The sequence below is a fragment of the Peromyscus eremicus genome, chromosome 3, assembly GCF_949786415.1.
Source record: "Peromyscus eremicus chromosome 3, PerEre_H2_v1, whole genome shotgun sequence".
Classification (NCBI taxonomy): domain Eukaryota; kingdom Metazoa; phylum Chordata; class Mammalia; order Rodentia; family Cricetidae; genus Peromyscus; species Peromyscus eremicus.
The window spans coordinates 131271497-131286788 of record NC_081418.1 but is presented as its reverse complement, the minus strand read 5'-3'; the positions used below and the strand labels follow the sequence as shown (position 1 = coordinate 131286788).

The 15292-nt window shown below is 47.0% G+C and overlaps 1 protein-coding gene across 2 annotated transcripts; it reads right to left on the bottom strand.

The window, feature by feature from the left end:
- Positions 1-771: 771 nt before the first annotated feature.
- Positions 772-13502, bottom strand: Rad52 (RAD52 homolog, DNA repair protein). Of its 2 annotated transcripts, XM_059258494.1 has the most exons (11): positions 13072-13502; positions 10336-10437; positions 9780-9873; positions 9538-9605; positions 8215-8333; positions 7423-7498; positions 4913-5112; positions 4616-4770; positions 3025-3108; positions 2173-2406; positions 772-1091 (listed from the first exon to the last, which is right to left on the bottom strand). In XM_059258494.1, the coding sequence occupies exons 1-11, from the start codon at positions 13156-13158 to the stop codon at positions 1030-1032; spliced, it is 1281 nt and encodes a 426-aa protein (XP_059114477.1). In that variant the 5' UTR covers positions 13159-13502; the 3' UTR covers positions 772-1029. The 2 variants fall into 2 exon arrangements, with proteins under 2 accessions (XP_059114477.1, XP_059114476.1); XM_059258493.1 differs by lacking the exon at positions 13072-13502 and having other exon boundaries at positions 2140-2406; positions 10336-10849.
- Between the last annotated feature and the right edge of the window lie 1790 nt (positions 13503-15292).

The following is a 15292-nucleotide window of genomic DNA, read 5'->3' as shown; positions in this document are numbered from 1 at the left end:
GCTCCTCCCACAACCCATGTTTTCATGCAAAGATTTCAGCCGGAAGAAAATAATCATTTAAAATTGTGCACTGTTCCATGTAGTGTAATAAGAATCCCACCGTAGATTTAAGTTTTGCCTTTGCCAAGTACAGCCTTGAAAGAGGCCTATCTACGACTAATCTCAGTTGTAAAGTTCCACGGTTCTGTCAGTATTAGTGTTCAAACGTTAATTTACTTGATGGCTCGGAAATGCACTAATGGGAGGGTGGGGGAGGTGGCAGCGCATGCCTTAATCCCAGCACTAGTGGATCTCTGTTGAGTTTGAGGCCAGCCTGGACTACAAAGTGAGTTCCAGGACAGCCAGGGCTATTACACATTGAAACCCCCCACCCCTACCCCCACCAAAAAAGGCTACAACTGTTGAGATGTAGTCTTTATTAAAATTTAATCATGTAAAGTTGAAAAGAATTCACGCTGGCCTCCCTGCTGCATACAAACTACATACAACCACAGGACATGGTAAGTACTGAGAACAGAGAAGACCTAAATCTCACTTAAGCACCCACTGTACGTCTTGGCACTTCTCTCTGGATAAAGGAAGGCTTCTGTTGACATGAATGAATCCACGTGTGATCCTGAACCACCGCCATGGCCTCATGGTTAGCACGTAGTGGAAAACATGAACAAGCCAAAGCCAAAGGAAAGATGAGCTCACATATAATGAATGTAATGTAGGTGACGATCAAGCTGGGGCTTAGGTGGGCTGTACCACTAAACAACAGAAGGCAGCCTGAAAACTAAATCTCTTAGTACTTAATAGTAGTTTGGGAGTGAATAGTTCTGAAAAACTTGCAGAGCCAAAGGAAAGGCATCTTATCTGTTGGCCTCCCTCCCATCACAGGGTATGGCATGACAACCTCTTTAAAGTACTCCATTAATATGCTCTAAAGTCCTCTAATGAGTTCAGAATAAACCAAGGTATAAAGCCTTGGGAACAATTTTGTAACCAAGCTGCAGTTTTCCAAACTTCTTATGACAGAATCCAGCTTCAGGATGGATCAAGTTTCCTTTTCTTCAGGTCCTGGCTCTTCCTATGAGAGTCAGAGTGTCCTGTGAAAGATAGATGGTTAAAATGCAGCGGCCTTGACTCAACAAGAGCTGATCATCACTGGACTGGACTGGCTACAACACAGAATGAGTGACCACATGACAGATCTCTAGGTACAGTCAGGCCTTTGCTTCCTACAAGTGTGCCCAACCAACACTGTGACATAAAACAATATAGTCAACGTTCAGAGCTCAAGAGCCATTCAATCAAGTTACAAAAAAAGAATGTTTTAAGTAAGTTTGTAACTTTGTATCGGACTACATTCATAGCTATCCCGAGTCTCGGGTTGGACACAACTCATTCTAGATCTAAAGAGTAGATAAAATCAAGATCTGAAAAGCTCAAATACTCTCTTCTGCACTGCTCGCTGCCTCAGGATTCCATCCAGCTTTTCCTTTTTCTTTTTGATACAGGATTTTTTTTTTCTTTTGGTTTTTTCAAGACAGGGTTTCTCTGTGTAGTTTTGGTGCCTGTCCTGGATCTCGCTCTGTAGACCAGGCTAGCCTTGAACTCATGGAGATCCTCCTGGCTCTGCCCCTCAACTGCTGGTGCTAAAGGCGTGCGCCGCCACCATCCGGCTTGATACAGGATCTTAATATGTAGTCCTAACTGGCCTGATTGAACCGAGGGTCTTACAACACACTAGGCAAGGGTTCTAGCATTGAGCTAAATATCCAGCCCATGGAATGAATTCATCTATACCTCACAGAAATTCTCTTGCCTCAGCCTCCTGAATGCTGGGACTACAGGCATGTTGCCACCATGTCCCATTTATCCCAACAATTTTTTTTTGGTGGATGTATTGCCTGCATGTATGTCTATGCACCACTTAATGTCTGATGTCCATAGTCCAGAAAGGGGGTATCCAATCCCCCTTGGAACTGGAGTTGTAGACCACTGTGAGCCAATACATGTGTGCTGGGAGCTAAATCCAGGTCCTTTGCAAGAGTACTATGCACTGTAAACTGCTGAGCCATCTTTCCAGTCCCCCTAATTCAACTTCTTAAACTGAACTAGCACCCCTGCTTCAAATTATAGAATTAAACAAACCCATAATTTTTGTTCTTCACACATCTCTGCTACCTAGTACATGCTGGTGAGTGCTGCAGGTCTGTAGATGCCCGCTGCAGGTCTGCAGGTGCCCAGCTCCAGGTTTTTCTGGTGGCATCTGGTGGCAAAGGACACCATCCTGGATCACCTGGTTGTTGAGGGCTCCGGTGGCAGAGGTTTGGGGTGGTTCTGGTCTAGACAAGGGCTTAATGATGTCCTCTAAATCTGGAGTCAGGTCCCACATTTCTAGGTTGTCTTCAGGGTTAGCTACAGAAGAGAACCACAGTATTGTTTACAACAGCTTCCATGGTTTGACAGGTGTGATGGTGCACATGGCAGCCAGCAGTGTGCAGGAAGATGGACAGTTCCACAACAGACAGTAAGACCCTGTCTCAGGGTTAAAAAAGAAAAAGAAAAAAAAAATCATGCTTTTGAGTTCCTTCTGATAAATTTGCAAATGTTTTTCATTCCAACAAATACCCTGAATTTTTCTTTTGGTTGGAGAGTAGAGGAACATGTATCAGAGCCCCCATTAGTCAATTTGGGGACCTCTTTCCATTTTTATAAAACTCTACATCACTAAAAATCAGATGAGGGCCAGAAAGATGGCTAGTCAGGTTAAGTCACTTGCCACCAAATCTAACAACCTGAGTTCAAGACCCAGGACCCACATGGTAGGAGAGAACTGATTACAAGATGAAATCTATGAGCTGGGGATATGCTCAATGGTGAGCACCTGCCTAGGGTTGCAGGCGCATAGGTTCAATCCCAGTACTGCACCCAACCCTCCCAGGAAAACATGAACTGTATTTGCCAAAAGGTACACAGCACAGTAATTACACATACTCCTCTAAGTATTTACTGATTAATTCTCACGTCACTTACCTGGGCAGGCGGCTCTCTCCCTGAGGAGTTCTGAGGTCGCAGTTTGGGGGGTACTGTGTTCCGGAGGAGGGGCTGGAAGCACAGCTAGTTTACACAGGAGACAGGACAAGCCAGAGGTCATGTAACTTGCCAACTCTGGGATTAAGTCTATTCTTCTCTTGCCCAGAGCACACCTTTAGGGTTCAGGTCCCTGACTCCCAGGCCTACCTCTAACTCTGTATGTCGTCTATGTCTCACCAGAGTGGGGGAGAACCACGTGTGTTTTCTTTGTTTTGTCTGTGGGAGACAGGGTCTCTCATGTATCCCAGGCAGGCCTTGAATTCCCTATACAACTAAGATGACCTTGAGTATCTGATCCACCAGGGTAACAGCAGTGTGCCACCACCACACCAGATCTGGGGATGGAACTCAGACACTAGGCGAGCACTCTGCCTTGAGCAACAGCCCTAACAAATTCCCCGTCAACAGCAAAGGCCCCTAGAGTTGGTAGGAGCCTTGCAGCCCAGTGGTTCTGGGACAGGGCAGTACATCCTGGATTCCATCCTTGCCCTTCAAGCTCCTGGCATGGCCAGAAGCCAAACTTTTAGGCCAACTCATTACTCAGGATGTGCCCAGAATGGTGAATATGTTTTGGTTTGTTTTTTCCTACATTAATGTTGGTATTGTGCTGAGGGGTGAAAATAAACCCAGCATATAATCTGTCTCCTGCACCTTCACTATACAGAGAAAATGGGCAAATGCTCCCTGGACCGGGAAAGTCCTTAACAAATGTCTGCACAACATCAGAAACATCTAATTCTGTGAAACCAAAACTCCGGTTAATTTAAACTCCTGGGTAAAAAATCTGCCAAAAGCTCCAGTTATCTCCCAGCTTTGTCTTATAATCAAAAGCTATCCAAGAGTCAAGTTTCCTAATGCAGAGACAAAGCGATTCTTTACTCAAAATTTCAAATTCCAGAAGATGGGGAGGGTGGTGGTCTCACTACGTAGTCCAGGCCTGCCTCGGCCTCCCAGGTGCTGCAGACATAACATGTCCATCACGGCCCGCTGACTTCCCTAAACAGCCCTTATCTTTGGAACTGGGAAGGAGCAGTGCTGTGGGATGTATGGCAAATGTGTTGCTAATTAATCAATAAAACACTGATTGGCCGTTGGCTAGGCAGGAAGTATAGGCGGGGCAAGGAGGAGAATAAAGCTGAGAAGTGGAAGGCTGAGTCAGAGAGACACTGCCAGCCACCACGATGAGAAACAGCTTGTGACGATGCCGGTAAGCCACGAGCCATGTGGCAAGGTATAGATTAATGGAAATGGATTAATTTAAGCTGTAAGAACAGTTAGCAAGAAGCCTGCCACGGCCATACAGTTTGAAAGCAACATAAGTCTCTGTGTTTACTTGGTCGGGTCTGAGAGGCTGTGGGACTGGCAGGTGAAAGAGATATATCCTGACTGTGGGCCAGGCGGGAAAACTTAAGCTACAGAGCAGGGCAGACTTTACCATCCTAATTCCGTGGGGTCATCTGCCCTACATGGAACTTAGAGAAGCCCTAGCGAGGCACGGCCTGGAAAGAGTCACAGTCTCCCCCTCACACACCCTGACACTCAGCTTCCACCTCTGCGGCAGGTGTGTGGCCCTGCAGGGGCAACCCCATCTGCTGCCGGAACTGCTGCTGCAGCTGCTTCTGCCGGAGCTTCCGGAGCTTCCGCTGGTGAACAGCATCACTCTCCACGGCGGCGGCCAGACGGCTGCTGCAAACCAAGGTAACCACAATGGACCCGCCTTGAGGAAGCACACAACCAACCACTGCTGGTCTCAGAGGCAGGAGTGGAAGCGACCAAAGCCACACTAGAAGGAGCAGAAGAGGAAAGGGAGGGAACCTGAGTCCAGTACCAGGAGCTGCTGCAGTCCTTAGCCCCCTGCAGCCTAATGTCTGAATCGCGTGGGTGGCTTGGTCTGCAAGGGGAAGTTGCTTCTTGTGCTTTTGGGGGTCCCGGGGCTTCCTTCTGTCGGCAGCTGTTATATCTTGCCTGTTCCACAGATGGTTCAAAATCTTCTCTCTTTGCTTTAGTTAAATCCACTTCAAGAGGGAGCTGGTAAGAGAAAGAGGTAGAAAAATTGAATGTGCCAGGAGGTGGTGGCTCACGCCTTTAATCCTAGCACTCAGGAGGCAGAGGCAGGCGGATCTCTTTGAGTTCGAGGCCAACCTGGTCTACAGAGTGAGATCCAAGACAGCCAGAACTGTATCACAGAGAAACCCTGTCTCGGGGTGGGGGGGTGGGGGTGTGGGAGGGGGATGGTTTATGCAACTGCAATGGAAACTACCAAGAACAAAAATATGCAAAAAATCAGCAAAATGCAAGTAGTAACCATCCTATCAGTAATTATTTTAAATGTAAATGGATTAAATCTTAGTTTGAAAAAAAAAAAACAAACCCACAGATTGGGAGTTAATGAGATGGCTAAGCACATGCTGCTCTTTCAGAGGCCTGTAACTCCAGCTCAAGGGAAATCCAATTCCTTTGTTCGCCATGGGCACCTGCATTTATGTGTGTGTGCGCACTTGCACACGCACATGCACACACACAACTAAAAATAATAAAAATTTTAAGAAGACAAAAGATTTGACAGATGGATTACAAAAACCATATCCCACTATATGACACCCACAAGGACCTGAGTTTGATCCTCAGCACCCATATAAAAGCTGGGAGGGCAACAAATGCCTGTAATCCCAATCCTGAAGGATGCCTTGGGCTCAGTGGCCAACCAGTGTAGCCTAACTAATGAGCTTCAAGGCTCAGTGAGAGACCCTGTCTCAAAACAGAAGGTGGAGCAACTGAGAAAGACAGCCAGCATCCACCTCTGGCCTCCATAAGCACATGCATGCAGACACGTGAACACGTACACTCACCTGGGGAAAGGGCAGTCAATAAACGCTGCTGAGAAAGCTAAGCTCCCCAGGCCAAGGGATGAGAGTTGGTAAACATCCTATACCTTTTCACAAGAACCAGCTCAACACGAACTAAAGTCCCAAGTGTAGGACTCCAAACCCAGAGAAAATGATTCACAATGCTGGATATGGTGATGATCTCTTGATAAGACACCAAAAGTGGGGCTGAAGAGATGGCTCAGGGGTTAGAAGCACTGGCTGCTCTTCCTGAGGTCCTGGGTTCAATTCCCAGCAACTACATGGTAGCTCACAACTGTCTGTAATCCAGTTCCAACAGATGCAACAGCCTCATATAGACAAAATTCCAATGTACATGAAATAAAAAATCATTAAAAAAAAAAAAAAGAAGAAGAAAAAAGACATCAAAAGCACTGGGCAGTGGTAGTGTAAGCCCAGCACTTGGGAGGCAGAGGCAGGCAGAGCTGAGTTTGAGGCCAACCTGGTCTAGAGAGCAAGTTCCAGGACAGCCAGGGATATATAGAGAAACATCATCTCAAAAAACCAAAAAATAGAATATTTTAAGAACTATTATAACTCAACAGCAAAAATACCAAATAACCCATTAAAAATGGCAATGGACTTCACTCTCTCAAAAAATGATTCCCAAATGGCTAACGAGCTTTTGAAACACAAGGCTGATGTCAGGGGCACATGGACTCTACTAGAACGACAGAAGAGCAGGGCCAAACAGTGGGAACTGCCCTGAGCATCAGTCCGGAGAGTTCTCCAAGGAAACAAACTGGGAGACACACGAGCCAGCACACTCACACTTGTAGGTCTCCACCTATCACAAAAGTGGAGACGCTGCTGCTAAAAAAATGTACACATCCATGTCCACAGCAGCGATCCAACAGCCAAGAGGTGGACAGGTAAGCAGTGTATGCTCCCAGGAGACGCGCGCGCGCGCGCGCGCACACACACACACACACACACACAGCAGGTATGGAGTCTTGTCGGAAGCCAACTGACACTGCACTGGGGTCTGTGCTGAGAGAAGGGGACAGCACCTGACAAAGCTCTCAAGGAGACAGAAGGCAACGAGTCTACCAGGGGGACACCAACTCAACCCCAGCTGACGCGACTCTAGTCACGTCTCCTGCACAGCACACTCCTGAGGCTGGTGCTAGGATCCCATAGACGGTAGTGACAGAGACAGAGTAGAGGTGCGCACAGCCACCAGAGCTAAGGGCAGAGCTAAGACAGCTAGTCTGAACACGTACAGGGACCAGCAACAATGTGAGAAAGCTCCCAGCATGGCTCTCTGGCACACGAGGGGAACTGTAAACATGGCCAGGTCACATCTGCTAGCACAGCATTAACCTTCCAGATCTGAGATAACCATGCTAGACGCTGCCAAAGGCCGAGCCCTCACTCCTGCTGCTGCTGCTGCACTCCAGGACATGCCTGAGAAGCTGCGGGCTGTGGTTCCCCACTCCAACTATTAACATACCTGTCGTGGAAGCTTATTGAGTGACCTCAGGTAGTCTTTGTCCAGAATGCAGTTTCCAAGTGCGTTACCAAAACTCCTAGAGTGACAAAAAAGCAGGACAGTTCACAGCCGCAGCATCAGAAAGCTGCAGCTACAGGAGGACATGGACCCCGTCTTCCTTCAGTGAGCGGCAATGGCACATGTCCCATTCCTGCATCCTACTAGCTTCTGAGAGCACAGGAGTGACCTGACCCAAGTCTCTAAGGGGAGCAAGTGCTACGAAGCCCTCCCCCGAAAACTCACCTGCTACAAGCCAGCCCTCTGGAGAATGGGACAGAACTGACAGGATAGGAGCTGGCGGCCAGTGGGAGGTTTTAGGTCACTGGGACTTGCCCTCCAAGACTACAGATCACTGGGTTCGTTTTCTGTTTGTTTGTTTGTTTAACTTCTCCGCCATGATGCACACCCTTGCCCCAGACCCACAGCAATAAGGGCAGTCAATCCTGACTGCACCCTCTGAGCTCAGGCAACCTAAAGCTCTCTGAGTTGGTATACTTGGACATTTGCTGTGAGAACTGAAAGGCTGTCAGCACCTCTGGGCCCTTCCAGGGAGGGAGGGAGACACTGAGAATAGTGTAGTCTGCATTCAGCCATGTGTTCACTGGAAAGTACAAATGCAGCGTGGAATTGTGGGATCAGGGAAAAATGAGACTTAACTTTTCATGTTGTTTAGATTTCTGACCCAAGGGAATGGGCCACTTCCTCTGAAACATGAACTGAAATCAGTTGGCTGGACACCAGCTCCTTTCGTACCTGAGTGCCCGTTTCAGCCCATCAGTCACAGCCTCCTTCCGGGCCTTCTCCAGCGACAAGGCCTTTGACCTGAGGCCCTCACTAACTCCATAACCCACGTCCTCATGATAGGAACCGTCCTGAGGCAGAAAGGGATGTTGTTGGAGCTCTAACATGGAAGCTGTAGTCCTCTTCCCTGAGCAACAACACTTAAAAAAAAAGAAAAACCACCACCACCCCCAGCCCACCCTCAGGCTGTGGAGCCAGGACCCTGCTGAAGAGGACACAGCACAGAATATAGACAGCAGTTTCTAGAAGTGCTGTCTGGAGCAGATTTGCCTGGAAACATGCCTGTGGTCAGTGCTGAATCTTTAATATTTAAAGCTATAGGGTCAATAGAAATTGACAAAAACAATTTATTTTCACACACACACACACCCATACACAAACATACAGGTGTATAAGTACAATGGAGTTATAAATGAAACTTCAGTCATAAATATATTAGGACAAAAGCAGCAGGAGATATGAGTTCAGACAAAAAAGGACAATGAAATTTCTGAGAAAAGTGCAGCTTAGCAGGACATGGCAGCACAGTCCTGTAATCCCAGGACCCAGAATGCAAGAGGCCAGTCAGTGTAAGCATAACCTAGGCTACATACCGAGATTTTTCTAAAGCTAGAGGGAGCACATGCCTGTCACCTCAGCATGCAGAGGCAGAGGAAGGAAGACAGCCTCAGGCACCCAGGGGCCTACATAATGAGATGTCTAGAGCAGTGGTTCTCAACCTTCCTAATGCTGCGGCCCTTTAATACAGGTCCTCACATTGTGGTGACCCCAAACCATAATATTATTTCATTGCTACTTCATAACTGTGATTTTGCTACTGTTGTGAATTAATCTGATATGCAGCTTGTCTTAGGTGACCCCTGTAAAAGGGGGCAATAATACCCACAGAATAAGAACCACTGATCTAAACTGAGGTAAGGGGTATAGGACACAGCACTGGTTCAAATAAATGATAGCATTTAATCCCCTATGGCACTTAGGTTTTTGTTACATTATAAAAAGATTTTCGACGTCAAGTTACACACACACACACACACACACACACACACACACACACACTCTCTCCTTTTGTATTTATGTGGTCAAACTTCTGTGTATCAGCTTAAAATGAGGAAGACACATCCTTTCAACATGCTTTTGAGGGGCAGGAGAGAAGTATATTTGAATACTGCCATCCTAGGCACCCCAGCTAGGGCACAGTCCAGGTCTACACTCAAGACTCCCTCCCTGCTCACACTGTCTCCTCGGTCCTCCCAGGCAGCAGTGGCACCTCACCTTTAACTGCACCCTTACAAATGCACAGACTCCCACGTAGAATTTGCCATTGTTGAGATCAACAAAATCTAGGAATGGGAAAGAGAACCAGTTGGAAAGAATCTGATCCTGCACCTTACCCACTTTCCTTGGCTGGCAATCCAACCCACGTACCCATATCCTGACTCACTAAACTCTTGAAGCAAGAGTAAACAGTTATGAAATAAGGAACATAAAGCGGTCAGCACACACAGAGAACATACCCACATTCTGCTGGGTGATGGAGTGCGCCCAGCCATTGTAACCAAACATCTCATTGGCCAGGTTAATTACCCGATGACCTTCAATATAACACACCTAGAAAATAAATTTTCAAGAAAAAGCTGTTAAGGCCAGGCAGTGGTGGCACACACCTTTAATCCCAGCATTCGGGAGGCAGAGGCATGCAGATTTCTGTAAATTCGAGGCCAGCCTGGTCTACAGAGCGAGTTCCAGGACAGCCAGAGCTACACAGAGAAACCCTGTCTTGAAAAACCTAAATAAACAAATAAATGAATGAGTTAATGAGTGAATGAAGTGAAATTAGAAGCAAGAGGTAAAGGGAACATTTTTAAAGATGACGTAAATATCTCAACATGGAATTTACAGCCATCTCAAAACAATGCAGATGACAGAGAAGTCTGGAACCCACTCCTTCCAGAGGCACTGGGAAGTATCTAGTATCAGGGAAAAAGGACCCCTGAATCCATGGACTCTAGTAAAACCAAAAGGCAGGATTCCTATGCTGACTGCTAGATACGTGCCCAAGACTCAGCTTACCTTCTGGCCTCCTCCAGCCATGCGGCTGCTGATGTACTCCGGGCCCAGCCTCTGCCTCAGAGCCCTCTGGATAGCCTGGTACTCTTCTGCTGTGTACTGGTTCTACAATCCATAAGGGAAATCTCGTCAATATCTTCGCTGTTCCTCCCACAGCCAATCCCTCCCTGAATTTTCAGACGCAGCACCTCTCCACACTCTTGAATACTGAGTAGAGACAACTGTAGATGAGAGCACCTGCCCAGCAGGCCTGAGGCTCTAGGTTCCATCTCAGCCCAGGGGAAAGTTTTACACATATCATGCACACATGTATCAAAGCATCGCATGGTAGCCTATAAAAAAGCATAACTTTATGCACTCATTAAAAATTGCTTTAAGCTGGGTGGTGATGGCGCATACCTTTAATCCCAGCACTCAAGAGGAAAAGGCAAATGGAACTCTGTGAGTTCGAGGCCAGCCTGGTCTACAGAGCGAGTTCCAGGACAGCCAGAGCTACACAAAGAAACCCTGTCTGGGGGTGGGGGTGGGGGGGATGCTTTTAAATGGCCATGAACCTGAGACTGGATAGGTCATGGGCCTAGGGGAAAACCTACTACTATTACTCTGCAAAGGAACATAGCAATCAGATGACTCCTAATGACATGCTGTACTCTAGATCCGTGCCTCACTCAACCCTCATCAGAGACACACGACTAGACAGTGTGCAGAGAGGAAGAGTATCTGGCGTCCTCAGCCCTAGATGGGATGTCTCCATTAAACCCCTCCCCTCAAGGCTCAGGGATTATGAGGTAGAGGCAGAAAGAATGTAAGGACTGGAGGTGACTCCAAGACACATGACTGATGCAGCACACATAAACCCACAGAGACTAGCACACACCAGACCTGCACAGGCTCAGGCCACACAAACCCCAGCATGAGGTGGGACGTGGGTACAACTCACACCCTAGCCAAGTGCCATTTGCAGCTGATAGCTGCGGGGTGGGGAGGACCAGCTTTCTCCAACCAGACACCGGGGCAGGCCCCATGCTCAGGAGCAGTTGACCAAGATAAAAGGAACTCCATGGGGCCATTTGTGGCCTCTTGAGTTGGTTTGTTGTTTGGTTTTTGGGTTTTTTGGGGTTTTTTTTTTTTTGGCATTTTTTTTTTTTGGTCTTACTGGGGTTTTGTTTGTTTGTTTTAATTTTAGGGTTGTTTTGTTTTTTCCTGTTTGGAGGGATTTGTTTTGTTTTGTTTTGTTTTGTTTTGTTTTGTTTTGAGACAGAGAGAAAAAGCATGAAGTTGGGTGGGTAGGGAGGAGTTGGAAAAATACATGATCAAAATACATTGTAAGAATAAAAAAAAAAAAAAAGCCGGGCGGTGGTGGCGCACGCCTTTAATCCCAGCACTCGGGAGGCAGAGCCAGGCGGATCTCTGTGAGTTCGAGGCCAGCCTGGGCTACCAAGTGAGTTCCAGGAAAGGCGCAAAGCTACACAGAGAAACCCTGTCTCAAAAAACCAAAAAAAAAAAAAAAAAAAAGAATAAAAAAAAAAATAAGCTGGTGGTGGTGGCACACCCTTTTAATCTTAGTACTTGGGAGGCAGAGGCAGGTGGATCTCTGTGAGTTTGAGACCAGCCAGGTCTACACAGTGAGTTCTAAGACAGGGCTGTGTAGAGAGACCCTGTCTCAAAAACCAAAAACAAAAAATTAATATAAAAATATTGCTTTAAAGTATTGCTGCTATCCTTCTTAAACTTTTCAAGCTAAATTGGGTTTCATTTTTCCTTTGTGGAGCTCGGGACAGAACCCAAGGCCTCACCCAGCTAATAAGCAAGCTCTCCCACTGAGGGAGCTCCAGCCCTCTGAAGTGGAGACAAGAAACCCAACTTCCCCCTTCAGAGCCTGAAATTCACACTCCACGAGCTAGCAGAAGGAACACAGAGCTCTTACAATGCCCATCCCACAGTAGACAAACACATGATGGTTGCTCTTTGGGGTTTGTTCCCTTGTGCTGTTTCCTTTGGGAAGACAAAGCCAGGTTCTTGCATGCACAGTGTCTACACAAAGAGAGGCTTCACGGGCATGTACTACACTCTACACGGTACAGTCAAGTGGGGTAACATTTTATAGCATATGAATCCCTTGTACTGAGTTTTTACATTTGTATTCCATTTCTAAACTTGTACACGTAAGTACACAGTAGCACAGTGTGCTCGTGGGCTCGAAGGACAGCTGCAGGAGTCAGTTCTCCGTCCTCCGTGTGGATCCCAGGGATCGATCTCAGGTCGTCAGGCTTGGCGACAGGTGCCATCTGCTGCCACCTCTCTGGCCTGTTATTAGTCTTTACTGTCAAGTTCACAAATTCACTTAGTTACTAAATGACAAAGTACTACACCACACTGGGGATAGGACAGCTCAGTGGTAGAGCTCCAAGTTCAATCCTCAGTGCTACAACACAAAACAGCAAAGATGGTGAAATACTGCTGCCATCGGCGGCAGCGTACGCCTTTAATCGCAGCACTCAGGAGGCAGAGGCAGGAGGATCTCTGTGAGTTCGAGGCCAGCCTGGTCTATAGAGCGAGATCCAGGACAGGCACTAAAACTACACAGAGAAACCCTGTCTCAAAACCAAAAAAAGATGGTGGACTACTGACTGGAAGGGAGAAAGGTACACAATGAGCACCCCACCCGGGACGACAGTATCATTTCATCCCAGCTTTCCTCATTTAATCTCCTTCTAGACGGATGAAGCAACTAGTCACCTGCCCAAAGCACAGCACAGACTTCCCACCAGCAAAGGGAGGACGCTTGTCACCACCTCCGTCGCCCGCTTCCTCGGCTCCAGCCATGTTGACTCTGTTTAAATAAGACAATAATGGGAAGAGGATTAGGGAGACTCAGAGGAAAAGCAGCGACAAGAGGTTACCATGTTCTGTTACACATTTGGTTTTTTGGCTGGCTAGTTTTGTGTTTATTTTATTTTAATGTACATGTTGTGAATGTTATTGTTTTTTCTTAGCCGGTATATAAAACAGATGTTGATTTCTGTATGCTGATTATATATTCTGTGGCTTTCTGAAATCACATCTTCAAGAGTATTCTGGTGTAGTCTTTGTGGTCTTTTACGTGCAGGTTATTGTCATCTGCAAATAAAAACATCTGTAGTTCTTTACTTAAAAGAGAAATAAATAAGCCGGGCAGTGGTGGTGCACGCCTTTAATCCCAGCACTTGGGAGGCAGAGGCAGGCGGATCTCTGAGAGTTCAAGGTCAGCCTGGTCTACAGAGTGAGTTCCAGGAAAGGCGCAAAGCTACACAGAGAAACCCTGTCTCTAAAACCAAAAAAAAAAAAAAAAAAAAACAAACAAACAAACAAAACAAAACAAGGCTCAAAGAAGGACAGAGGAAAAGCAAGAGCCTCTATCCCAGTCAGATAAAGCACTCACTTAGGGGACAACATCTCTCGGGTCAGGTATGGTTTGCCAAAACAGACAAACCTAGCTGTTCTTCAATTAACACATTTATTACTGTGGGCTAGAAAAGGTGAATGTTTACACTGAGAACATACTGTGTTATATCAGTATTACAATATTACCACTATTACAAAATTTTTGCCGTAGAGGCAAAATTTAGGGTATAGCTGTGGCTGGTCTGGAACTCACACATCCACCTGCTTCTGCCTCCCAAGTGCTGGGTGTTGGCATCCTGGCCTGCCCCTTAGGGACCTGCCCTGCGTCCTGACATAAAGCCTCCTTTAAAGAAAACATCTCCCTTCTTCTTTTTCTCCCCCTTCCTCCTTTTCTCGCCATGAGGTGTGCACACCTCTGCTTTCTCTCTTTCCCTCTCTTTCTCTGTATCTCTCTATTATAATAAACTCTCCACGTGGATGCTGTGTCTGCATGGTATGAGTGACTTTTGCCACACCACCTGTCACCCCAGCTGCATGGCCTGTCTCCCTCACCCACCGAGGCACCTTGGCCCAACCTGCCAAGGCCTCCAGTATCATTACACCAGGATTAAAGGCATGTGATACCAAACCCAGCTTCCACCAAACCCAGCTCCCACCAAACCCACCTTAAGAGGCTATGGGTTTTTTTTGTTTTGTTTTGTTTTTTTGGTTTTTCGAGACAGGGTTTCTCTGTGTAGCTTTGCGCCTTTCCTGGGACTCACTTGGTAGCCCAGGCTGGCCTCGAACTCACAGAGATCCGCCTGGCTCTGCCTCCCGAGTGCTGGGATTAAAGGCGTGCGCCACCACCGCCCAGCGAGGCTATGTTTTAATGTTAAAAATTGAATCACAACTATCTAGCATATGGACAATGTAACTGGTCTCTATGGGGTTGAAAAGGAAACATAACCACAATAACTGAACCGTTTTCCAAGAAGCATGCCAGTTAGAGGGGGACTAGCAGAAAGGAAACAAGCCAGGTGTAGGGGTGCACACTGGAGAACCAGCTGAGAGCCCGGGCAGCACATCAAACCCTCATCAGAGAAAAGGGAGGAGGACAAGAGGACAGGAAACCAGAGAGCCAGGGTGGGCAATGTAAAATCTGGGTTCTGGAGGACAAGCAGCATTCAGTCAGGCAGCAGCAGCAGTCATTAGAGACCAGAACCACTCCAGACCACCCCAGAACAGTCGAACTGCCAATCTGTCTCGTGAGAAGCTGACTCCACTGCTCTGCATCCTCTGAGTACTGCTGGTAAAATCACAACTCAGTGACCGTCACACAGCATCCAGCACAGACCTCAGAGTTCACATTCTGGAGCTGAGTGTGGTGGTACACTTGAGTCCAGCACTCGGGGTGCAGGGAGGAACCTTGGGGTTTGGAGGCCAGCCTTGGTGACAGACTGAGTTTGGAGACTAGCCTGGAATAGATAAGACCCTATCTCAAATCCCCACCCATGCTCAAAAAAACAAATCAATAAAATAAACTTCTAGAACTGTTTCAGTTTTCAAATATGCATATTTTTAACAAAATAGAAATAAA

Excerpts from the sequence above, each read along its gene's own strand:
- Rad52 (XM_059258494.1), bottom strand. The coding sequence starts at position 13,158 with ATGGCTGGAGCCGAGGAAGCGGGCGACGGAGGTGGTGACAAGCGTCCT. Across the intron at positions 10,438-13,071 it reads CTGTGCTGTGCTTTGGGCAG|AACCAGTACACAGCAGAAGA; the intron begins GTGACTAGTTGC and ends TATGGATTGTAG. Across the intron at positions 2,407-3,024 it reads GGAGAGAGCCGCCTGCCCAG|CTAACCCTGAAGACAACCTA; the intron begins GTAAGTGACGTG and ends TCTCTTCTGTAG.